Source organism: Cupressus sempervirens, chromosome 7, assembly GCF_028749045.1.
Source record: "Cupressus sempervirens isolate cs-2001-9-10 chromosome 7, ASM2874904v1, whole genome shotgun sequence".
Lineage (NCBI taxonomy): Eukaryota > Viridiplantae > Streptophyta > Pinopsida > Cupressales > Cupressaceae > Cupressus > Cupressus sempervirens.
This window is the reverse complement of record NC_143124.1, coordinates 909,294,839-909,318,950: the sequence shown is the minus strand read 5'-3', so window position 1 is coordinate 909,318,950 and position 24,112 is coordinate 909,294,839. Positions and strand designations below refer to the sequence as shown.

Below are 24,112 nucleotides of genomic sequence, written 5' to 3'. Positions count from 1 at the left end.
GAAGTTACCCGAGCAATCCCTTAGGAATCTCGGGTCCCTACTGATCCTGCGGCCACTAGTATCCTCTCGTACTGACGAGGCATACTATGGAATGCAAGGTCGTAACCAAGCGTCCTCTCTACCCCATCCTAGTCTGTACTAGCACTCATGGCATGGGAGAGAACATACAATTATCTTGTTAGGTTCATTTTCTCTCATTTAGTGTAAATGTTTTCACTTATTAAAAATGACTTACAATGGGTTTCTCAAGGCAGCCTCTTAGGGCTCCGACCCCCATTGCAAGCCACTTCTCGACTCTACACATAGATAACCTACCCTAGCTCATGAACTCATAAATCAAAGAATCATAATAAAACCATCTCAGTCCTATACGAGCAACTGAAAATATCATAAAAAGATAATCCACAAAATATATCAGTTCTTCATGAGCAACAGATAACATCAAATAGTAATCAAGTAATCACGACAGTTCTCTATCAGCAACTGAAGGCATCAATGATAAGTCACAAAATCCAATGGTTCTCTAATGAGCAACCAGAAAGTAATACAAGTATATCTGATCGAGACTCAGAAATGGTTATCAAATATAACTGATCGAGACCCAAAAATGGTTAAGTTAGGTATTCTCAAATACATACATCTCAGCTTCACACAAGGAACTGGAAAGCAATCACAAACAGTAAACACAATCATGTCATAGAGCACTTCATCACATTACCATGGTCAGGTTAAGAAAGATCGAGACCAAATCATCAAGACATCACATTCACAAACCCCGAGCCTCTGGTAACAACCTGAACTGGTCAACGCTAAACCAACCCCAAAACATTCAAAGTACAAAGACAACATCAAAGTCTCAGAGATTGGATCTGAAAGTATATTATTTAAGTTAAGGTAAGGTTTGTGATTTAGTTTAATGTCGAATTCAAGTAACAAAGTTTTCACAACTACCCTTTTTCGAATAACCCATTTCTATAATAACTTTCATTAAATCAATATCCAAATTTATAATTTAGTCAAATAACATTCATTAATAATTAACTTAATTAAACTAATTTTAATTAAATTAATCAATATTTATTAGATCTAATTACTTATTTTAATCCCACTACTAATTGTTAATTTATTAATATTTAAGCAAAACTATTAATAAATTAAAATCTACAACTATATCTATACAATTAATATTTATTTATTAAATATTTAAAAAGTTTAATATATTATAAAAATTGAATATATTATAATTTTTATTATTTAAAATTTTTAATTAAATAAAATTCGTTGTTTTTTTTTTAATAATTAAAAAAATTATAAAAAAAAAATTTAAAAAAACGAAATCTCACAAACGTTTATAGCCCGTCGGCTTTGGCCGCAGGCCTGCGGTCGCAGGGCCTGCGGCGGCAGGTACTCTGTACCTGCCGTCGTAGTACCTGCGATGCAGGTACTGTCGGCCTGCGCCGACAGTGGGGGCGGGTACGGGGTAATTCCCTACCCCCCACTATATTATTATATATATACTTTATATATATATATATATATTTTTTTTTTTTTATATATGATTTTATTTTATTCTAATACAAATAAAATAAGTTTTTATTTAAAAAAATTAATTTTGTTTAATCTATTTTTTTTATAAAAACAATTTCTTCCACAGGGTAAATATGTAAAATATAAATATATATATTTATTTTATTTTTTTATTTATTTATCTAGAACTTTTCAATTTCATTAAAACAAAACCCTTATCAAATTAGATCTTAATTTCTAAATCAAGAAAACAATGGTTCTAATTAATTCATCCAGTCTCCATGGATACAAAAATTATTGACGAATAATTTAATAACTTCACAATATTGAAAGCTTAAAACTTTCATCACAGAGAATTCAGATCTACAAACCCCAGACACGAAGAAGGCAGGAAGGGATAATTTGCATATTTAATGGATAAAAACACAAGACCCTACCTGATCCTGATGCTATTATGCAACCTCCAGAAAACTGTATGCGAATTCGCTCCTCTCAATAACCTTCCCCTTCAAGACTTTCTTCGTATCAGCCTTCTGAAATTTGCTTCCAAAAATTGTCTTCCTCCAAAAATTCTCGTCCAAATTCGTATCCCCCAAAAATGAACCCCCAAAGTTGTGATAAGCAAATTCTCCTCAATTCGGAGCACTAATTGTGCATTTACCCGAGAAGACTCTTTGCATAACTCAGTTAACTCAAATTATCTTTTATTATCTTTTCTAATCCTTTTGCATTCAACTTTCATGCACATTAAGTTGAATGATTAAATAACTTTATTTAAAATTTCACTTGACTTCAATTCTTAATTATTTTATTACTTTAAATCTTATGTGCACTTTTAAGAAATTAAAATAACATTATTAATTTTTATAATTTAATCTTTTAATTTAATTCGTATATTTAACTCATGATTAGATCATGCGATCTAGAATTCTTAATAAATTAATATCTTTCAACTTTTTAATTCATTTTAGAACTTAATTGATAACATATTTAATTAATTTAAATAACAATAATATTTAGCATTTATTTTAAAAATGAACTCCAAATATATTATTATTAAATTAAATAAATATTATCCTGTTCTAAATATATCTTAAACTTTAATTTCCAACTTTAATTCTTTTATTTAATTAATTAATTAATTAATTAATTATAAAGATATCATAATAATTCCTTATTAAATTAAATCATTAATTAGTCTTTTTAATTAGACTTAATTAATAGAAAATACACCAAGGACTCATAAAGCAACATATGAAAACCCATCATAGAAAAATACATACCAAATCAAACACAAGGGTTATAATCACCAAATTACATCATTTGATGCATTCGGAGAGTACTTAACTCAGATACTTGTCCTAATTATCAATTAGGACAATTGGCTAAAGGGTTTAGGATTTGGACTTAAGAGTTTATCTCCCCTCTCTTACCATTGAGACAGTGCGATAGGGTACGCTCATCCTGACAATTCAGGGAAGTCGATACCCGGTACCTGCAACCTGCATAAAATTCACGCATGTACAAACACAATATTCTAAGCTAAACAGGCAATGGCAGGAAGTGGTGCATCGTGTAGATCTCGACTAGCAGGTGACTACGACTCCCTTCCTTAACCATATCAGAAACACCATACATAAATAAAACAGCATGCACACCATACACATGCAGTATGGGGTAAGTATCCATAAGAAACACATGGAATAATGAACCATCTAACTAATCATCATCGATAACCAAAACCATTGACTAATCATCATACATGCATGAAATATAGAGTACCAAGTAATCTCATCATATAATAAACTGAGTGTAAACATCATCTGATAATCTCTAAAATAATAATACTACTCATCAAACATAATTTGGCCTAAAAGAGTTTGGCAATCATATCATAAATGTAGCTCGAAAAATGTAAACTAGGGGCAGGCACTACAATATCATAATAGAAAATCAAGCTATTGTAAGATCATCACCTTTCAATAATTTTTGTAAATACAAGTGATAATCATTTGGAAGTCATCACTTCATCGTGAATTAGTACAAAAGGGATAGGCCCATTAAGGTCATACAACCACAAGGTATATTCATGAACTACAATCCTCTTGACTTCTACAATTTGTTGATCACTGGAGAACCCATCTCAACATGGTTTACACCCTCTAAATCAATATGACCGAAATCACCAAAGGTTGACTGAATCATATCCCCTATCTTCTCCTTCAGATGGATGTGTCATATTCCCTTTGAACATCAATCTTTAGAACTTATTTACCTTTGAAGAAGTGTCAAACTACCTCTAAATCTGATGTCAATCCTCCTTTTCCTACAAAGACATTCTTGGAAAAGATCAATGCAACTAATTCTTATAGTACAATTTTGAGTGTTAATATTAATTATAATGTTACTAATTTAACTTATTATTTTATGTTTTCAATAACATTTAGCTTAGTTGGTTGAAGCAATCAGTTCTCATTGTGGAGACCCTAGTTCAAATCCCAAGAGGGACATCTTTGTGGAATTCTAAGTTGTGACTCTTCATCTTCTATTGGTTGTTTTTGTCTCATTGTAAAAAAGGTGGACTCTAATTTGTGACTCTTGGTCTTCCAAATATTGTTTTTAGTGTGGTTGCTCGAAAGGGGCTTGAATAAGGTTGTAATTCTCATATTGTTGCTTGAATGAGCACAAAATTTGTAAACGATTTCAATATAATAATACTTAATAATGTGCGTATATCAATATATACAAATATTATATTGAATTATTAAATACAATATTTAATTAAAAGTGTGTGTTAGTTATTGAACATGTATATTTTCAACTATAACATATCATATGATATGGATATAGAAACAAATAATAAAATAAAATACCAAAAAAACCATATCATATTAATAATACAAGAGACTTAAAATATATATTTGATAATAATATAAAAAGAACCTTAATTAATTTACCATTATACTTACCTCAACGAATTTTCCTCATTATTTGGTAGGATCTCTTGTTGGATGGCATCCCTTTATTGTTCAATGCCATGGAGATTAAGAGGGTCATATTAATAAAATGTTCCATTTTTGGAAATTATAATATGTTCTTATATTTGAAACGTCATTCTACTCATTTGAGGTTCTAATTCATAGAGGTCAAGGTCTGATTGTACTATTCGTTTGGAGGTATGTCACATACCCCTTACTTCTCCAGTCATTGCATTCTTCTATTATGTCTATGCTACAAGGTGTCTCCTTTGACGATAGAGTATATTTGTGTGACCACCGATACCAATTCCTTGTGGCCTTCGATGACACTCACCTAATGTATTCATATGCGAGTGATAGTGATGTTTCAACATTGTTTCATTATGGCTCCCTTTGCCTTAGTGTGGTATGGACCCTGTCGAATCTTCAATTGAACTCCCGTACACCTTTAATGACATGAGGCTTAAGTGCAACTATGTTGGTGTATTCTCCACGCTTATGGGTTATGTGGAATTATGGTCCTTGAAGGTTTGATCGTTCATTTCCAAAGATGTTGTCGTCCTACTTGGGTGTGGTTATATTGACGTTGGCACACCCTATCACCTCTAATCCTTCTTCAAATAATATGCAGGCTTTGACTTGCATGATAATGAGTGTGATAGTAATCTCCTTCAACAATCAATGCTATTACAGACAGACTCTCTTGGTGCAAATGTTTCCTTCCCAGGCTGCTAGCGGTGGATTAGAAAGACACGATGTTTCCTCTTTAGTTCAAGGTAACTGCTGACGTGTCAGAGTGACTATCGTGAGCAACACAAGCGACATTTGTGTCCACAAATGCATTGGTACAATTGTATTTAGTAGAACTTAACTCCATTGGAAATAAACCTTTCTCCATTGGGATTAAATAACATCATTCGAGCTACGGGAATTGATCTGCTGAGAAATTTGACTGCCACGATAGCTCTTAGTAGAATCTTTTATATCCATGTTAAATTTCTTCAAAGATTGCTGCAAATTTACGTAGCACTGCCATTTCTTGGTATGTGTTACAAATGGCAACGACCTCTTATTTATAATGAGAAAATGATAAGAAGAGACATCTCCATATATATATATAGTGGCAATCTAATACTATGTTGACAATGAAGGAAATTACATTAGCTATTAATGATCCTAACTATAAATGAATTTCAAAATCTTCTATGAATGTTAAAAATGCAAGGTTATCCCACACTTTATAAAAGCTTTGAGAGGGGGAGCAAAACATAAGCTTTAAAGAATATTGTGTTCATGAATTTCAGTTGTTCTTCGTTCAATGATTTCTTAGGGATATAGCTTCTCGATGCCGTTTGTAATTTGTGTGGGTTTGTTATTATGACTTTTAGTTAGCTTCTAAACTTTTTTCAGGGAATTTTATTTTGTATATAGATCAAAGTTTCATTAATCGTCAACATCATTATCTTTTCTAACTATTTGGTTATGGTTTTACATTCAATGGCCGTGAAAAGTTATCAAAAAGTAATGTTCGACAAATAAGTTATAACTATTGAAGTTATAAGCTTAAAGGGACTAACCAAACTTTACTAGTCCCTATCTTATATAAGGCATGGAACCAATGTTTTTGTTTGCCCCCCTGCTATTAATTTTTCTAGATACAAATCCAATATGCTAAGGTTTAGAAGTTCATATTTTATATATCATTTTATGATTTCCTATTTCCAAATTTCTAATTGGTTTAGACAAATTTTGCTAGGGTTTATGCCTATTTTCGTGAATAGAAAAATTAAAAAAATATTAAATACTTTGGTTTGTTGTACTCGTTGAAGGAAAATTAATTAATATTGATATTGACCAACTGTCCATGCTATGTTGTGTTGCTGCATCATTTTCACAGGCACAACCTCATCTATGGCAATATTAATAGAAAATTTTCTGTATAAATTGTTTTTTTTTTAATGCACGAGCACATCGTACAAAGGAAAAATTATCGTTTAATGACTACCCCATTACACTTATATAAATGTATGGCTCTTTCTAATTTGATATACAAAATACTTACTATTTTTTGCTTCCACTTTTAGTTTACAAATTAATAGAATGAGTAATTAGAAGTTGTTTCCAAATAAAATGAGGTGACAAGTTATTCATTTCTCTTTAGCTTTCAATTCTTAGTTTAAGAATAAAATAAAATAAAAATTAAAGTAATAATAAAATTGTCTTTTTTAATTATTATTTTAGTTATATTACATTTTCACTTTTTAGATAAATTTTTTGAAAAAATTCAAGTTATTTCTTTAATTAGAAACAATTGAAAAATAAATACTATAAAATTGAAGCCAAATGTTTCAACATCAATTTCATCACATACGACAAATAAAACAATTTAAATTCTATCACATACATAAGATAATGATTTACTATTTATCAGTGATTAAAAAAAATGCTATTAATATGGAGATTTATAACCTCTCTAAGGCCCCGAAGGACTCCAGCTCTACAAGAGCTCTTGTTTTAGCTTGTTTAATTTTGAAATCGCCAGGCGTATATGGCACGCGACACGAGGACAACATAGTATAGTATAGTGTATGAGTGTTATAACCTCTCTAAGGCCCCGAAGGACTCCAGCTCTACAAGAGCTCTTGTTTTAGCTTGTTTAATTTTGAAATCGCCAGGCGTATATGGCACGCGACACGAGGACAACATAGTATAGTATAGTGTATGAGTGTTTGTACTTGTTTTGTAATTGTTTTGGAACTAGCAAGATTAGAAAATCAAAAAACCAACTATGGCAGAAATTAATGAAACTGTGAGATTATCATCGATGTCGGTACTGATGGGTAACGACTCTACGATAGTTGCTGCGATGGAGACATAGAGATTTAACAAGAGCATCCTCAGGCTAACTTCGTAATATCCAAAAGATGCAAAGTAAAACAAATACCTGCAAGCAAGACACTACTACCATGAGAGTTCAAGGAATAACAAAATACAATAATAATAATAATGAGTGATTTAAAGCTCTCTGAATCACTTAATAAATACCCACCCCACAGAAACAGTGTATGCCATGATAAGCATTGCAAGGCTGCCAGCAAATGATTTGTTCCTATTGTGAGGAAGTTTTGTGGTGCCTAGCCTTCTTCCAGCTATATCTGCAACGCCTGTGTGCAAAGCAATTCAATCCTCTGAAAGATAACGACCACCTCAGCCTCTATTCTCAACCATATAAGAAGAAGACCCAAAATTGCAACAGAAGTAATATATACCATCTCCGGCACATAAGTTGGCAATTGCTACAGGTGCAACCGGAGATGTCCGCCAGAATAGAATAGTAATAAATGTTAGAGTGCATGCATAGTAAAGTGGTCCTCTTAAGAGCTCCCTGACAGATGAAACAATTCAGCTCTTGAGAAAGTAAGCCTGCCAACTTAAACCTTGTAAAGTACAAAACCAACAAATTTTATGCCGCTCTATACCAATCTAATAATAGTGCCACTAGTTGAGCATAAATATGAAAAGGTTACTACTGTGTTTCTTTTGTTACATGAATTGGAAGCTCACAAAGTTGACAATACAAATATTTTCATGATTTCATGAATCTAACCTGGCATCGCCATATCTGCTCATGGATTTAACCATAGCTTCATTTTTTAATAATCCAAATCCCAATCCAATCATCCGGAATATATTGACTCCAGGAGCTAATGCTGCCAAGTACGGGGCCTGAGGACCGGTACTGAAGGACAGTAATTGAAGTTTATTTAAACAATCAACAAGAAGATGAAACCGTAGTCACTTCAATGTAACAGTAGCTTTCTTACAGATTTGACAATATTAAAATGAAAATATTGGAGAAACAAACATTATTACATACGTGATAATGTTAAATGCAACAAGAGAAAATGGCATACCTGAAAAGAGGCCAAAGGAGCATGAATACAAGCCCTATACTTATATGAACAAGTTTGCGGTTCAGTTTCTAAAAGGAGAAAGCACAAGTTAGGAAACTCAAATGTTATTGTCTTTAAACAACTAATATGATTTTCATACAACAATTAAGCCAATATGAAAATAAAGGTTCCTGAATTGAATATGTCTGTGTGCGCGCACGTGCCCTCAAGCTATCATAGGATGCAGAGGGAGGTGAATTTAAATGACTCAATTTTTGTAATCGTAATTGTGTATAAAACAGTGCAGCCAACAAGAAGATAAAAATGCCAACACTGTTCAACCAGATGTGAACACTACCAAGAGAAAACAATTGCGATCTTAGATGGGGGGTTCTGGTAAGAAATTTTGATATGAACTCTACTGTCACCTCATTCTTTATCTGTTAGTGTCTGTCCTTTTTCCATCAATTAATATATGGTGCAGCTAGATTCTTTGTTTAAAATAGCATTAATACTATACCAGGAACGTGGAATAATATTCTAGTGGTATAAAAGCGGGAAAAAGGAGAGCTGTTGTTTTCATTAAAAAATATTATTGGATTTAAATTTAACCCTAAAGTGTTGAGAATAGAAAGGGAAACGCAAAAAAAATTAGACACTGATAGCAACACTTGGATTCTTGTAGCCTGAAGAAACAAAATGCAGACTTATTTTCAAGTTCAGTTGTGAAGCCTTATTCTTTCAACTTCCAGCAGATGGTCCAATATGAAGTCAAAACGCTTTTTCATCTTTTCTATTTTGTTCTCTTCATCTGCACTAACGAGTTTTGCATATTTCGAGATTGAAACATTTGGTATAAGCATGAAAAACTTCTCTTAATTGCTGCGATCAATAAAAAGATTAATACTCTGTTTCTCCCATGGATGCAACCAATTTTTATGAACCATGTCATTCATTGTGTCTACGTGCAATTTTGCATGTCCTGTTTATTTGTTGCAAGTGTTTTATGTTATTCTATGGCTCCTGTTTTCTTAACAATTGGTATCAGAGTGCTGAGGAAGGGAGCAGATCTTGTGTTCAAATTGCAGTTTAGGTTAGGTGATTCCAAGATATGGAGACAAACAAATGAAGATTTATGAAATTTTCAGGACAAAATTTAGGATGTGGAAATTACAGCTCAAAGATCTGTTGATCCAAAAAGATTTTTCAATCACATTAGGAGGAAAACTGGACAAAACAACTACAATGTCAGATAATTAGGACAAACTGGATTGAAAGGCAGTAGTTACAATCATCCTGTCTTTATCCAGCAATGTTTTGTTTAATGCCTCGACAATCACAAGATCAATTATCAAACATGTACAATGTAATGTCCCCAAAATATTCAAATGATTTAATCAAATAAGTTTATTAAGTGGTCACAACTTTAGTTAATATCTACGTTACCCAGGGACGTGTCCCCATCTGAAAATCCAGAGTTTCCAAAACGGGGACATCCCTAGGGCGGGAGGACAGATATGGGACATCCCCCCTACGAACCCGAAATTCCAAAAATTGCAGGAGATGTCTTGGAAACAGGGGGATGTCATAGGAAAAAATGGGGGACAGCCAGCAATGCCCGCTCCAACCAAAGACGTCACAGATGGCCCCCAACCATACCGGAGACAGTCAGTTGTCCCCAACGTTAAAGCACAAGAAATTTTTTTTAAAAATGCTGAAACCTTGTTTTAGTGACATGAGTAAATTTCTAAAGGGGCTTTGCTGGAAATTTATGATAGGCAATCTGCTCAGCTGTTATTAACAAATATAAAACATGCATAGTTAAAACAAACTTTAAAATTGAGAGGTAATACATCAAAAATAGAATTGAAATATATTTTCTCCTCCTTATCACATTCACCACAATTCTTGTAACTATGGTTATATCATCAGCGTTAAAAACAGTCCACCATAAGTGACCCCTAAACTGCACACAACCATACAGAACCACTAGATATTGCAGTTCATTATTTTTTGTAATGGAAACTTGCATTGGAAAATGCTATATTTAAGGTGCATTTGAGAGATCCAAAATAAAGTCAACAGTTTCAATCCAATTGTTACAAATTTACAATGTGTGCCCACTGCAAATTTGGTTTCATTGGTTAACTACAATATCTCTAAGCAGGCAATTACTGTTACTTCTCTGTAATCTCTTCCTGATTCTACAATATGACAAACACTCTCTTTACTTATAAGCACTTCAAAAAGTGTCCTACAAATTTGAAGTTTCAACAAACACACGTGATATAGTCTAAATCCCCAAAATCAAGCTTATAAGTGCACATTGTTCCTGTATATACTCTCTTTTAAATTTTCATCATTTTTAATTTCCCAAAACATGCCACAAAATTGGGTAGTCTCAAGAGCTTTCCATGGAATAAACTCAAATAAATACTAGCAAAAGGCTAATGGTGAAGTAACACATTAATATGTATATTATTGTTCACGTATTGATATGCATATTGACAATTGAAACTGTTTTACGAATGCATAATAGACTAGTGTAAATTTTAATACATATTGTATTATTGAGTATTGAATCAATTATTACTTCATAGATGGCATTCAAATGGTGTATGATAAGGTTCCATAATGTTTAAATGACATGCTTTGTGCTTAGTTTCATATGAATGACATGTATATTTGCAAATTTCAGTGTATATGTTAAAATTTCCCTATATTTATATAGTTGTTCCCCTTCGCCACCGTCCACTATCCTTGAAATTAGCAAAAAAAATTGTCGTCCTAAAAACCAGTCCCACTGTTCCCTATTGTCCCCATCCTAGAAACTCAGGGGGGCATAGAATAATATTCTACAGACCCCTTTCATTAATTTAATTATAAATAAAAATAATAAAGCATGTTGGCCTATTTGTAACCTTTTAGGAAACTTCTTGTAGGTCTTTATAGGGTTGTGATTGACATTGTGGAAAATCATCATGGAGTTTTTTTTCTTGTATTTGCAATGCCAGTTGGAATTCAATGGTGTTTGCCATTTCAGAGGTGCAAGATCCTCCCTATTCTAACATTCTCAATTTCAAATATCTTATGGACCCCTTTAATTAATTTAATTATAAAATAAAAGTGATAAAGTATGTTGGCCTTTATGTAACTGTTATCTACCAAAAATGCACCCTGTTAAGTTTGCAGAAAACTTAACCTTTTGGAGAAACATGGAAACATTCCAAGGTTGTGGGTAAACTGTGGCTGGAATGAATCTCCGGATTCTAGGCCAATTTCCTAACTGGTAAATCACTCTATACTACCTGAAACTGATCCTTTTTTATGGAGGAAAAGGGAAGAAGGATAACAGAAAATAAAAATCTAAAATTCATCCTCATCAATGGCAACGGAGATAAAGCTTACCTCCAAGTACAACAACAGCAACAAGTGCATATAATGTAAACTCAGAATTACAGAGAGCCCATCTGAAGATGTGATTAAGGCTGGAAATGCAATTTAAAACCCTTGCTAGCAAGTCGTGGCGGCCTGAGCAAGCAAACTCGTGTTCTACCATGGAGTAAAGCCAACAAGTCTTTAGAGAAAACCAGTGAATTCGTGGTGACACACAAAAGGGAGAAGGGTTGAAACCCTCGACTTATTTTCCAGTTGCTTCACTGACCTCCAATATGAAATATGAAGCTTTTTAGGGTTCCTTTAGCATTTCATGCCCTTTACCAATTTGGAGAAATATTTGAAATCCGCGGGTTCTAGGAAGGGATTTTACCTTGTTTAAATTTCAATATTTGCAAGATTTGACGCCCATGCTATGGGTTTGTAATGTTTTAAAAATCGAAAACACTTTTCTTACCCTTAGATCAACACTTAGCATTTTACTTTTTTGCAAAGTTTTGTTTTGTTTTTAATTCTTTTAAAGGGTTTAAAATTAAATATGTTTCCTTTCAATAGTATTTTATTATAATATAATTTATATTTTTTGTTATTTTAATAAATATCAATTATTCTATTAAAACATTAAGTGATTGATTCTTATCACTTAATTTTTTATAATAAATAATTAATATTTACTAAAATAAGAAAGAATAAATTATATTATAATAAGTTATTAATTAATAAATATTAAATGCTTTATATTTTATTTTCGAAATATAAATCCTTTAATAAGTATTGTTATAAGAAATAAATATTGAATTTCCTTTTAAAAGGGTTAAAAGACAGATATTTTGTAAATCATTATGACGAAGTGTTGAGTTAAAGGTGAGGATTTTTTTTCCTTAAAGAGGAGTTATTGCATTTTGGATACTTTTGGAGTCTGTTTGTGGATAATAACTGCATTTATGAGGGGCAGTTATGATGATATTATCAGACCTTGCCTTTTGGGCTATTTTGTACACCTTTTAAAGTCTTTTAAAAGACTGAAGTTTGGCCTCAAGGGCTTAATCCGACCCAGCATTTATGGCTTTAAAAATGCAGTTGGATGGATAGTGCATAGGTGAGTTGAAGGTTCATTCTGCAGGAGGTTCTTTTTCTTCTCTGCCTTGCTATTTTTGTAAGTTTTTCAAACTTCTTGACAGGAGCAGAGACCTTTTTGTAACCCATTATTTAGAGAGATATACAGATTTGCAGCACTTTGGGACAGGAACTTCAGCTGTGCTTTCTCTTTTTTCTGTGTTTGTGTGTCATATCGATGCCTTCTGCAGGATTGTTTCAAGTCTTTTGCAGGTTGAAAGTTGTGTTATTGAGCAGTTTTGAATTGTGAGTAATTTATTCTCCTTTTAAAGACTGTTATTTTACCCTTCTTATCAGTTATTGATGCAAGGATTTTGATTATTGAGTTGTGCAAAGGAGCTTCCTTATTACTGTTCTATTATGTGCTGATTATCTATAAAGTCTTAAGGATACTTTTTCTGGTGCATCATCCTTAGGATTTAGATTTTTATTTTCTGTTATCCTTCTTCCCTTTTCCTCCATAAAAAAGGATCAGTTTTAGGCAATATAGAGTGATTTACCAGATAGGAAACCGGCCTAGAATCTAGAGATTCATTCCAGCCACAGTTTACCCACAACCTTGGAATGTTTCCATGTTTCTCCAAAAGGTTAAGTTTTTTGCAAACTTAACAGGGTGCATTTTTGGTAGATAACAGTAACCGCTTGGGAAACTTCTTGTAGCTCTTTATAAGGTTGTGGTTGGTATTGTAGGAAATCATCATGGAGTTTATTTTCTTGTATGTGCAATTCTAGTTGGAATTCAATGGTGTTCCCCATTTTGTAAGTGCAAGATCCTCCCTATTATGGCATTCGCAGTTTCAATTAGTCGCTCCTCACCCTATTATGCTTGTTGGTCTAGATTTGTGAAGTCTCCAAAGTCTAGTTAGAGACATTTGATGTAACTTGAGATATATCTTAATAATTTGAAAACACAAGTTCTTGGCAATTCATTCCAACTGTTGGTGTACAATATATCAATTGAGTCTTATATGTTTGTGTGAATCTGATTTGTCTAGTGGAGCCATTAATTGAAGTCACCGTACATTGTCAATACGTTACAAGTGTCTTGCACCGTCGGAATAGTATAATACTCATTCACCGTATATTGTAAGTGCATTGCAAGAAGTCTCATACACCATTGGTTCATAACAATACTCACTCAGTAAATTACAATACTTTGTCACCGCATGCTTAGTACAGAAGCATTGTAAACTATCAGTACATTACAATGCCCACTCATTGTACACTATGGATACATTATAGATGTGCAATATGCCATTAGTACATTACAGTGCTCATTCATCATACACTATTAATATGTTATAGTGTTCAATCATCCTACACCGTCGGTACCTTACAATGCTCAATGATTGTACGTTGTCACTATACTAAGAAGTGTCGTAAATCAGCACTACATTAAGGTAGTGGTCATACACTGATGAAACACTACAAGGATGTCATGCATGTCGGTACATTACAATGGTACCAAAGCTAGTGGTCTTGCTAATCTCTTGGGTAATGTTGGATGCGGAGAAAATCCTAATAAGTAGACAAAATAATAATAACATTTCTATGAGGGACAACAACTCAGTGGGACGTTGATAAACGAACAACTCAATGAGACTTCGGTAAAGGGACAACAACAAAGTGGTAAAACACTTCAACTTTTGGCGGAAGGAAGGACAAATGGAGGTCACAATGGACACAGCAATAATTTTATCAATGAGAGGCCCCATACATAGTGTTGTCATTCACACCCAATAATGTTGATGTTTCTTTAAAGGACTAAAAATTGTAGAGAACAAGAGACTACCTCCTTGGAGATGTAAGATCACTTCAGGCAAGATTGGTTTGATGGCAGATCTGAAGCAGAACTATCCTTCAAGGATTATGTGGATTTGTGTATGAGATATTCTAAAAGTCATGGCTGTCACAATAATGACATCAAGCGGAAGATCGACAAGCTGAACCTATCTACTTATAGTCGACAAGAACATCAGCAAGAGCATGGGTACAAAAAGAGGATACCTCCTTCCAGCTCAATCAAATGCCCAAAGATGAAGCGATCAAATTTGCAGCTCTGCACTTGGAGGGGATAGCTAATGAATGGTGGCACCATGGGATGGTCACCCTAAGTCATGACCAAGTCACTTCATACACAGAATTCGCAAAGACACTCATTGATTTCTCATATACGCAAGTGCAGTAATATAACAATGAAGAATAAATGACTACAAGAAACTGACACAATTTTTGTCTTGACTGGAAAAAACTACAGGTAAAAAACCACTCGAATTACCTCACTGCCTTATGTCAAAATCTTTTGTACAATGTCTCACTAGCTATATGCCTCATTGGACCTGTGCCTCACTAATATTGTACATTGTCTCACTGACAACTGCTATCTCACCAATAGGCTTATATGCCTCACTAGCTTTTGTACACTTCTCAAATTTTTTACACATATAGATCAAAACCTGCTTGTTATGAACGCATAATTCTAACATCATGAACTATTAAACACAATACATGTTTTTGTATCTAACAGTACATGATATATAAACTATAGACCCTATACCAATCAGAAGTTTTTGTCCAACTATTGTGCACAAGTAATATGGATATAATCAATGACAAGCCCAAAAGTTATTCCCTGTCTGCATCCTGAAAACAATCTGCTTCTATTGTATGTACAAGCATCTCTGATAGAAAAACTGAAATCAAATTGAATACAAACTAATTCTAAAACAGATTGTCAACACACATCATATCATCTTGTGATATGGTCATCAAAATATTGTGTTCCAATAAATCTCTGCCACTTAATCATATTATTTTCTTATCAATATAACTTGCTTTTCAAAATGAATGACATATCAAACAATGAATCAACTGTAACTGAATATCTAATGTCAAGTTTCCATATCAAATTCATCTTTATCTCTGTCATCAAAAGGTGTTTGAACTGCATAGAGCAAAGCTTTGTTTTAAACATGTCATCACAAAGTGAATTAGTGATACAGATATGTTTAAACCTTTTAGATAAATTTCAATTCTAGGCTTGCTTAAAACTGAAAGCATCTAAATAAGTGCAGTAACATAATAAATGAAGAAGTAACAACTTGTCAACTACAATAAACTGACACAATTTTAGTCTTGACTGGAAAAACCTTATGATAGAAATCCACTCGAATTGCCTCACTGCCTTATGTCAGAACCTTTTGTACAATGCCTCACTGGCTATATGTCTCACTGACAAATTTAATAGCTCATTGGACCTTTTGCCTCAGTAATCTTGTGCACTGTCTCACTGACAACCACTATCTCACCAATAGGTTTATATGCCTCACTGGTTTTTCTACACTTCTCAGATTTCTTACATATAGAGATCAAAACCTGATTGTTATGAACCTATAATTCTAACATCATGAACTATTTAACACAGTAAATGTTTTTGTATCTAACAATACATGACGTATAAACTATGGATCCTATACCAATCAGAAGTTTTTGTCCAACTATCGTGCACAAGTAATATGGCTCTAATCAATGACAACCCCAAAACTTATTCTCTGATTGCATCCTGAAAACAATATGCTTCTATTGTATATATAAGCATCTCTGATAGAAAAACTGAAAACAAATGCATACAAACTAATTCTAAAACAGATTTTTAACACACATCATATCATGTCTTGATATGGTTGTCAAATAATGTGTTCTTTAAACAATAAATCTCTGCCACTTTATCGTTTTATGTTCTTATCAATATAACTTGCTTTTCGAAACAAATAACATTTCAAAGAATGAATCAACTGTAACTGAATATCCAATGCCAAGTTTCCATATCAAATTCATGTTTATCTCTGTCATCATAAGGTGTTTGAAAGCTTTGTTTTAAACATGTCATCACAAAGTATTCCTAACATGGGATACAAGTGCACTTTGAACAGTGACACCACAACATACATGAAGACACATTGAACTAAGTCGATAACCCTTCACTAGGGTTAATCCAATATTGACTCTGCATGAAATGCCCAAACTGTTTATATGAAGTATTCACCTTGAACAAGCGCATAACAAAAATGAATGTACTACACATGTAGGGTTGTGACTAACAATGAGCATATGACAGACACATCAGGACACCACTATGAACACTCGTTATTGAATGCATGGGATATGAACATATGACAGTCATATTGTCATAATGACACCATTGTGAACACAGTGCAATACATAACATAATCTTGGAACAAACCCGTCAAGGGTTTTAGTAGGTTATGACATAATGTATTTTAACATAAAGAATACTACCTTATGTCTGTTAAGAAACAAAAAAAGACATTTATGAATATTATACAAAGCATGAAAACCAACTTACAAAATCATGGTTATATAACTCAAACACATACATGACAGTCATGATAAAAAGAAACTCAAACAGAGATTATCGCAAACTATAGAGGGAACTGAAACACCTGGACAGAGATTTCCATGCTAGTCTTGTTTTGCCTAAAACCGACAATCAGTCTGCCTCAAAACGGCTTCAACTTCCACCACGCTTGAATAGGAAATATTGTAGCTGTTCAAACCATCCCTACAGGCTGGGATGCTCTAGCTTGACAGAGCTCAGGTATTGATTATTACATTCTATTTGATAGAAGCATAAACATCAAAATGAAAGGCACCAATATGGTGCAGATGAACACCCTTTTTTTGTTGTTACATTAAAGTTAATGAATGCCGAGAGATGTGAAATTATTCCACATTACTTTCACATCTTTTGGAACAAATTAAAAGCTTTACAAGGTGGATGAAGGCTAGGGGCTGACCAAAAGACTTTCCCTACCAACACATACCCTTATGCCATGGTCCCACTCCCAATCATTACCATCAAGATTAAGTTGCAATATATACTATGTAATTACATTTTATATTTCTACCATTATGTTTACAAAACTGATAGCCAAATTGTACTGGCAGATCTATCATCTATGTGAGGCATAGAATCAAACTGTAACTACGTAAACCATGTAATAGAAATGATGTGAATCAAATGATCAAACTGATGTGAACTGAATTGATATATCTATCAAACCTATGTGAATCATATAATCAAACTGATAATCAACCTGCAAACCTTGCAATCAACCTGTGAAACATGTGATGCAGTCAAATTGAAGTCAAACGTAGATCTGATTAATAGAAAATGCCAATAATGTTAATGTCAACTGTTAACTAGTGCCAAGGTTACAAAATGAGTGCTATGGTTACCAAGTTAGTATCTTTTGTCATCGCGGACAACAAAGGTGCAGGATCAACAAAAAGAAGCATAAAGGTTACAAAGTCAAGGTGGCAGGAGGAAATATATTGTCATGTACTCATCTAGTTCCACAAGTTAGCATCACCATGGGGAACTACATAGTGACAGATGATTTCTTTGTGGTAGATTGAGATGACACAAATGTCATCTTGGGTATTCAATGGATGGAGACCCTTGACCAGTAGGCACAGAGTTTCAAGGGGATGGAGTTCTCATTCAAGGTGGCTAGCAAGAAGATGGTACTAAGGGGAATGTTGAATGGCAATCTGAGGGAGATTTTGGTAAAGCTGATGGAAGCAATTTTCAGAAATAACGACGCCATTTGGGTGATACAATGTTTTGTCTTGACCAAACCTTCAAGTTTGAGACACATTTGATGTAACCTGAGATATATCTTAATTATTTGAAAACACGAGTTCTTGCTGATTCATTCTAGTTGATCATGTGAATCTGTCTATTGAGTCTTATTTGTTTGTGCAAATCTGATTTGTTTGGTGGAGCCACTAGTTGAACTAACCGTACATTGTTAGAACATTACAAGAAGAGTCATCCACTGCCAGTACTATTACAGTACTCATTCACCATACACTGTCAATACATTACAATGAGTGTCATATATCATTGGTATATTACAATACTCATTCACCATACACTGCCAGTACATTTCAGGAAGGGTCATACACTGTCGGTACATTACAATTCTTTGTCATCATACATGTCAGTATACAAGTGTTGCACATTGTCATTAAATTACAATACCTAGTTCTTGTACACTGTAGGTACACTACAGAGGTACAATACACCATTGGAACATTACAGTGCTCAGTTGTCGTACACTTTTGGTATGTTGCAATGCTCAATCGTTGTATATTGTCAAGTACATTATAGTGCTCAGTGGTTGTACATTGTCGGTATTCAGTACATTAAGGTAGTGATTGTACACTTACAGTACATTACACGGGCTTCTTACACATCGGTACATTACATACAAGATAGCCTATACATTGAATAAACTATCTTTGATTAAGAAAGTATACAATTTAAAAATTAAGGAAGACGATAACATCACAAATCACTAAAACAGATTCAACACCATCATTAGTCAATTTTAATCAGCATCAGATGGATGATGAGATCAAGGCTATCTTGTGGTTGTATTCTTTAGCTAATAGCTAGCAAGGAGTTGTAATCACTGTTAGCAATTTAGTATCTGATAAGAAAGGAAGTGTGCTGAAATTCAATGATGTTAGGATTCTTCTTAGTGAGGACATGAGAAGGAGAAACCAAGGTACCTCATTGAGAGACACTTTGATCATTAGCAGTAGAAGGAGATCATAATGACGAAAGAAGGATAGCAGAGGGAAGATCAAAATTTAGAGTCAGAAAATCAAATATTGATATTGTTGTAAGAGCCATCTGAAAAGAAATTGTTGGTCATTTTAAAAGACTGAAAATCAACCAAAATAAAATGAGGCAAAAACCAACTTCCTAAGAAGATGTCAATGCTCTTCTTTTATCTACAAGAAAATCAATGGTAGAGTGAATAATGTCTCATACCTCATGGAGACATATTTGCAAGCAAAGTTAACAAAGGTCCTAGGTGTTATGTCTAGAAGTTACTTATAATGAGGTTACATGCATCTAATTAACTTTTAGTTGCCCATCCATTTTAAATTTACATCAAGTTAGTCTCTCATACTACATCACACCTAACCTATATAGGCAAGGCTTTTTGTACATTTGTATCATGTCCTCATTGATCATCATATGATCATATCTCATATCTCAATATTTAAGCAAGCTCATTATCATGCATACTCTCTTGTGGAACACATCTTTATTTTTGCAAGTGATCCTAGAGTTTGTAGCTTCTACATGGTATTAGAGTCATGGCCATGCAAAACCCTTCTAATATCTTAGGGTAGAGCTATTGCTAGAGGAGACGTAGAATGCTTTTATAAAGTTGAATATGCTCTTCTCTTGTATCATATGGTGACCCATAGAAGTAGAAAAGCTTGAAAAAGAACACTACAATTGGGTTTTATTCTTTTGTGGGTTCTTATCTCAGGTTATTTTTGGCATATGTTGGAAGAAATATGAACTCACCATTAGGTCTAGAACTGAAACTTACGATTGCATTCGTTTCATCTAAGTCCAACATTTTTTTGCCAAAGTTACAAGAGTTTCAAATTAGAGGAGGTTAAAAATATTTAAGAGGTGGCTGAATTTTGGGAGTAGGTTGGACCAAAACAGACCATACCATTGTGCTCAAAAAGAAAACACACCCTAAGAAACTTGTTAAATTGTCAATTTTAATTTTTTGTCATTGTTAGGACTAACCATGGACAGAAATAACAATTACATGCAAATATAACCATAGTAACATGGGGACGCGTCCCCTCCCTTTTTGCCCAACGCACCGGAGACTTGGGGACTCCGTCTCCTCGTCCCCAACGGTGCCACCAGATTTTTCCACCTCCACCGAGGATGGGGGACATCCTAATATTCACTATTTGCAGATTCGACTGTTTATGTTTAATGTTCGATGTTCCAATTCAATGCAATGTTCAAGTATTCACTCTTTTACATCTTTATATCCTATATTGCAATACATATTTTCATAACTAGCATTTTTAAGGACCATATGTATAGATATATTCACCCCTCTTGTCCCCTGCCGCCGTCCCCCAACCGTCCCCCGCCGTCCCCAAATTAAGGCCCCTCTATCCCCCTGTCTTGGAAACTTGTCCCCCCGTTTTGCCGTTGCCCTGTCCCCCAGGGTGGTGTAACTATGAATATAACCAATATTAGAAAATAATAAATCGCATAGAAGAGAACACAAGATAGAGATTTAACGTGGTTCACCCAATCCTTGGGTTACGTCCACCAACAACAAGTCCAATATTATTATTATCCAGTGATTGCAATCCGCAATCACTTACGACTCAATACAACTGCAAGAAGTTACAACCTCATCATAAATTATGAAATCTCTAACCCTAAGCCATTTTATACAAACTTTTTGCCACTTACAAAATTAGGGCTAGAATAAGTCATCCAATGAAAAAATAGCAGCCAATACCTTTTACAATCATAAAGTCATTTAAGCCTTAGGGAGCACTGTGCCCAAAAAACCCCACGAGGGTGTTGCCCCTCGACCCCACCTTGTGCACTTGGGGTTTCTCCCTAGGACCCTACAAGGGGTGCTACCCCCAAACCCCTGTAATAATAATCTGGAGGGAAACCACATAGAATAAAGTGAGAGAAATTAACCTCTGAATCTGATTAGGCTCCACATCACAACAATCATTGCCACCCAAGGCATCTAAATTTCTCTTTGATTTTCTCAATATAGAAATCTATACTTGGTCATACAAATTTCATTGTACAATGGCATTAGTTTTTACAATCATTTTCCAAACACTTGGCGAAAAGAAACATATTTAGAGGAATGTTCACCGCTTATGCTAGCATTTGTACACTTCACTCTATTGTCTACATACAACCTTGTGCATGCATTCAATCTATTGTATAGCATCATCGACGTACGAGCGGTATAGACTTTTTTTAATTTTCAACATTTTTATTATAAATATTCATAGCACCTTTAACTACCTCACAAGGTCGTCTTGGAACCAAGGGATACATGTTAGTGGCACACAAAGATGCCTTGAACCATGACATTGCCGCCTGCCAATTGTAGGATCTTTTTTTCCCAAAATTTGGCCCCAAGTCATATGAATGACTAACCACTTGACCCCAAGGTGCTTAATTTAACCCCTTAGGACCCAAAATAGACTTTTTCATATAGGCAAAACTGCTAGCAATTTGGCTAGGTAGATATTATGGAGTTTTCATTTATGGCAACATATATTCAGTATTAAGTGAGCAAAATATGAAAATGAAGATAAGTTTTGGTAGGACTTAGAAAATTTTCCAAATATCACGAAGTTTATCTGTCAACACACACACACAGTTTTGGTTAGCGTAGTTCACATATGTCAAATTAGCACCTGCGCAATTAGCAGGTGATAGTACAAAGTGTCAGGTTACTCCTACTTGAGTGCGCAAGTCAGTATGATCAGTACGAACAGAGATATGAAGGATTTAGTGATCACATGTATGCATAGGCAAAACAGGACAAAGATAAGGAATTGGATATTTCAAGTTAAGAAATTATTTTGTTTAGAAAAAAATAACTTGACTAATTAGGGACGACATCCTAGATGTTAACCCTAAGTGGGAAAAGTACAATTTTGCATCTTGGGACACATGTGAAAGTATGAAGGTCAACAGTACAGAAAAATATAGTATAAAGGGCAATTTCGGAAATGCGAATTTGTGTGAAAAAAGTGTGCAAGTATTGCGAATGTGATGCTATTATTTTGTGATGCAAACTTTGATGTTGAGAGCAGTGAAAGAAAGTACATGTGAAGATTGTGCAATGAGCTAGAAAGATCAAATCAGATATTGAAGATATCAGCATTTCTAAGAGGATTTTGTATCTATTTCTTTTGTATACAAAATATCATTCTTTATTGCATGTTTGGGCAATGGGCTCATCTTGCATACATTTTTGTAATTGTAATAACAACTCCTAAAAGGGTTGAGGCTTCTACCAATGCTAGTCCTCTAACAAGGACCGAGCCACTATACGGATGTAATAGACTCGTGACAGGGTCAATATCTTTCACATACTTTTGATTAGTGGATCATTTTGTGGGTACCATCCCCACCGGAGTTTTCTCCTGGCTAGGGTTTTTGTAGCTAACAAATAATGGTGTTATGAGTTGTATTGTGTTACTGTTATATTTACTTTTGAATTTAATCACATGTGCATGTTTTAAGATTATAAAAGGTATCCATAGTTGGGAAAAAGTTTGTGAAATACTAATCCCCCCCCCCCCCAGTATTTCCTATTTCTAACAATTGGTATTAGAGCACAGTTACTTAGAGAAGACCTAACAGCTTGAGTAAGATCTCTATGGATATGGATCAATTACAGAAGAACCTAGAAGAAGCTCTTGAACAACTTGATGTACTCATAGAAGAAAGAGATAGTTTGAAGGACAAGTATGAAAATGTGAAGGACTACATTGAGAAGTTGAAAGACAAGATAGAATCTATCAAATCCAAGAAAGAGTCTAAAAATCAGATCAAGGAAAGCAATGAAGTTTCAAGGCTTGAGAAAGAGAATGAGATGCTGAAGCATGAGCTAGAAAGTGCAAATCTAAAGTTGAGTTTGAAGGATGATGATAAAGAAACTAAATTAGATTTGAGATCATGCGAATCTAAAATCCAAGCTTACAAAGGTGACATCTGAACTTGAGGCTACAAAGTTTGAATATGCAAAACTTGAGAAGTACAATAGTATTATGAAAAGAGAGCTTACACAAACAAAGAAACAAATTGAGAAGTTGTATTCAAGTAGTGAAAAGCTTGATGAGAAGATTTTGGCATAGAGACTTTATGATAAAACTGGTCTTGGTTACTTTGGAGGAGAATCATGGAAGAGATTTAAGTCTATAAAGGAACTAGACCTTGTGATCCAACAACCTAAAGCACAACATGAAGATCTAAACAAGGTTGAGTCAAATTAATTTGAAGATGTACCTAAACAAGCTGAACCACCTAAAGAATTAAAGAAGCAATTTACTGGAAGATGTTATGCATGCAATGAAATTGATCACAAAAAGAAGGATTGTACAAGTAAGTATACTAACCCGATTTCTGGTTATTGTTACAATTGCTATGCTATTGGACATAGAGCTAGTGAATGTAGAAAACCTAAATATGGACATGATGTGATAGCATGTCAGATTTGCAACAATATGGGACATACAACAAGATTTTGTAGGATGAACAATATAATAATGTCAAACAACATGAGGAAC

The 24,112-nt window shown here is 34.0% G+C and overlaps 1 protein-coding gene across 1 annotated transcript in view; it reads right to left on the bottom strand.

The window, feature by feature from the left end:
- Positions 1-6,882: 6,882 nt before the first annotated feature.
- The window catches only part of LOC149550462 (putative phytol kinase 2, chloroplastic), a 67,169-nt gene continuing 49,939 nt past the window's right edge, over positions 6,883-24,112 (bottom strand). The window contains exons 2-6 of the mRNA XM_089793487.1: positions 8,420-8,487; positions 8,113-8,244; positions 7,775-7,890; positions 7,555-7,669; positions 6,883-7,449 (exon numbers count right to left, since the gene is read on the bottom strand). Of these exons, the coding sequence (XP_089649613.1) occupies positions 7,272-7,449; positions 7,555-7,669; positions 7,775-7,890; positions 8,113-8,244; positions 8,420-8,487 (609 nt within the window). The 3' untranslated portion in view covers positions 6,883-7,271. The remainder of the gene's footprint in view (positions 7,450-7,554; positions 7,670-7,774; positions 7,891-8,112; positions 8,245-8,419; positions 8,488-24,112) is intronic.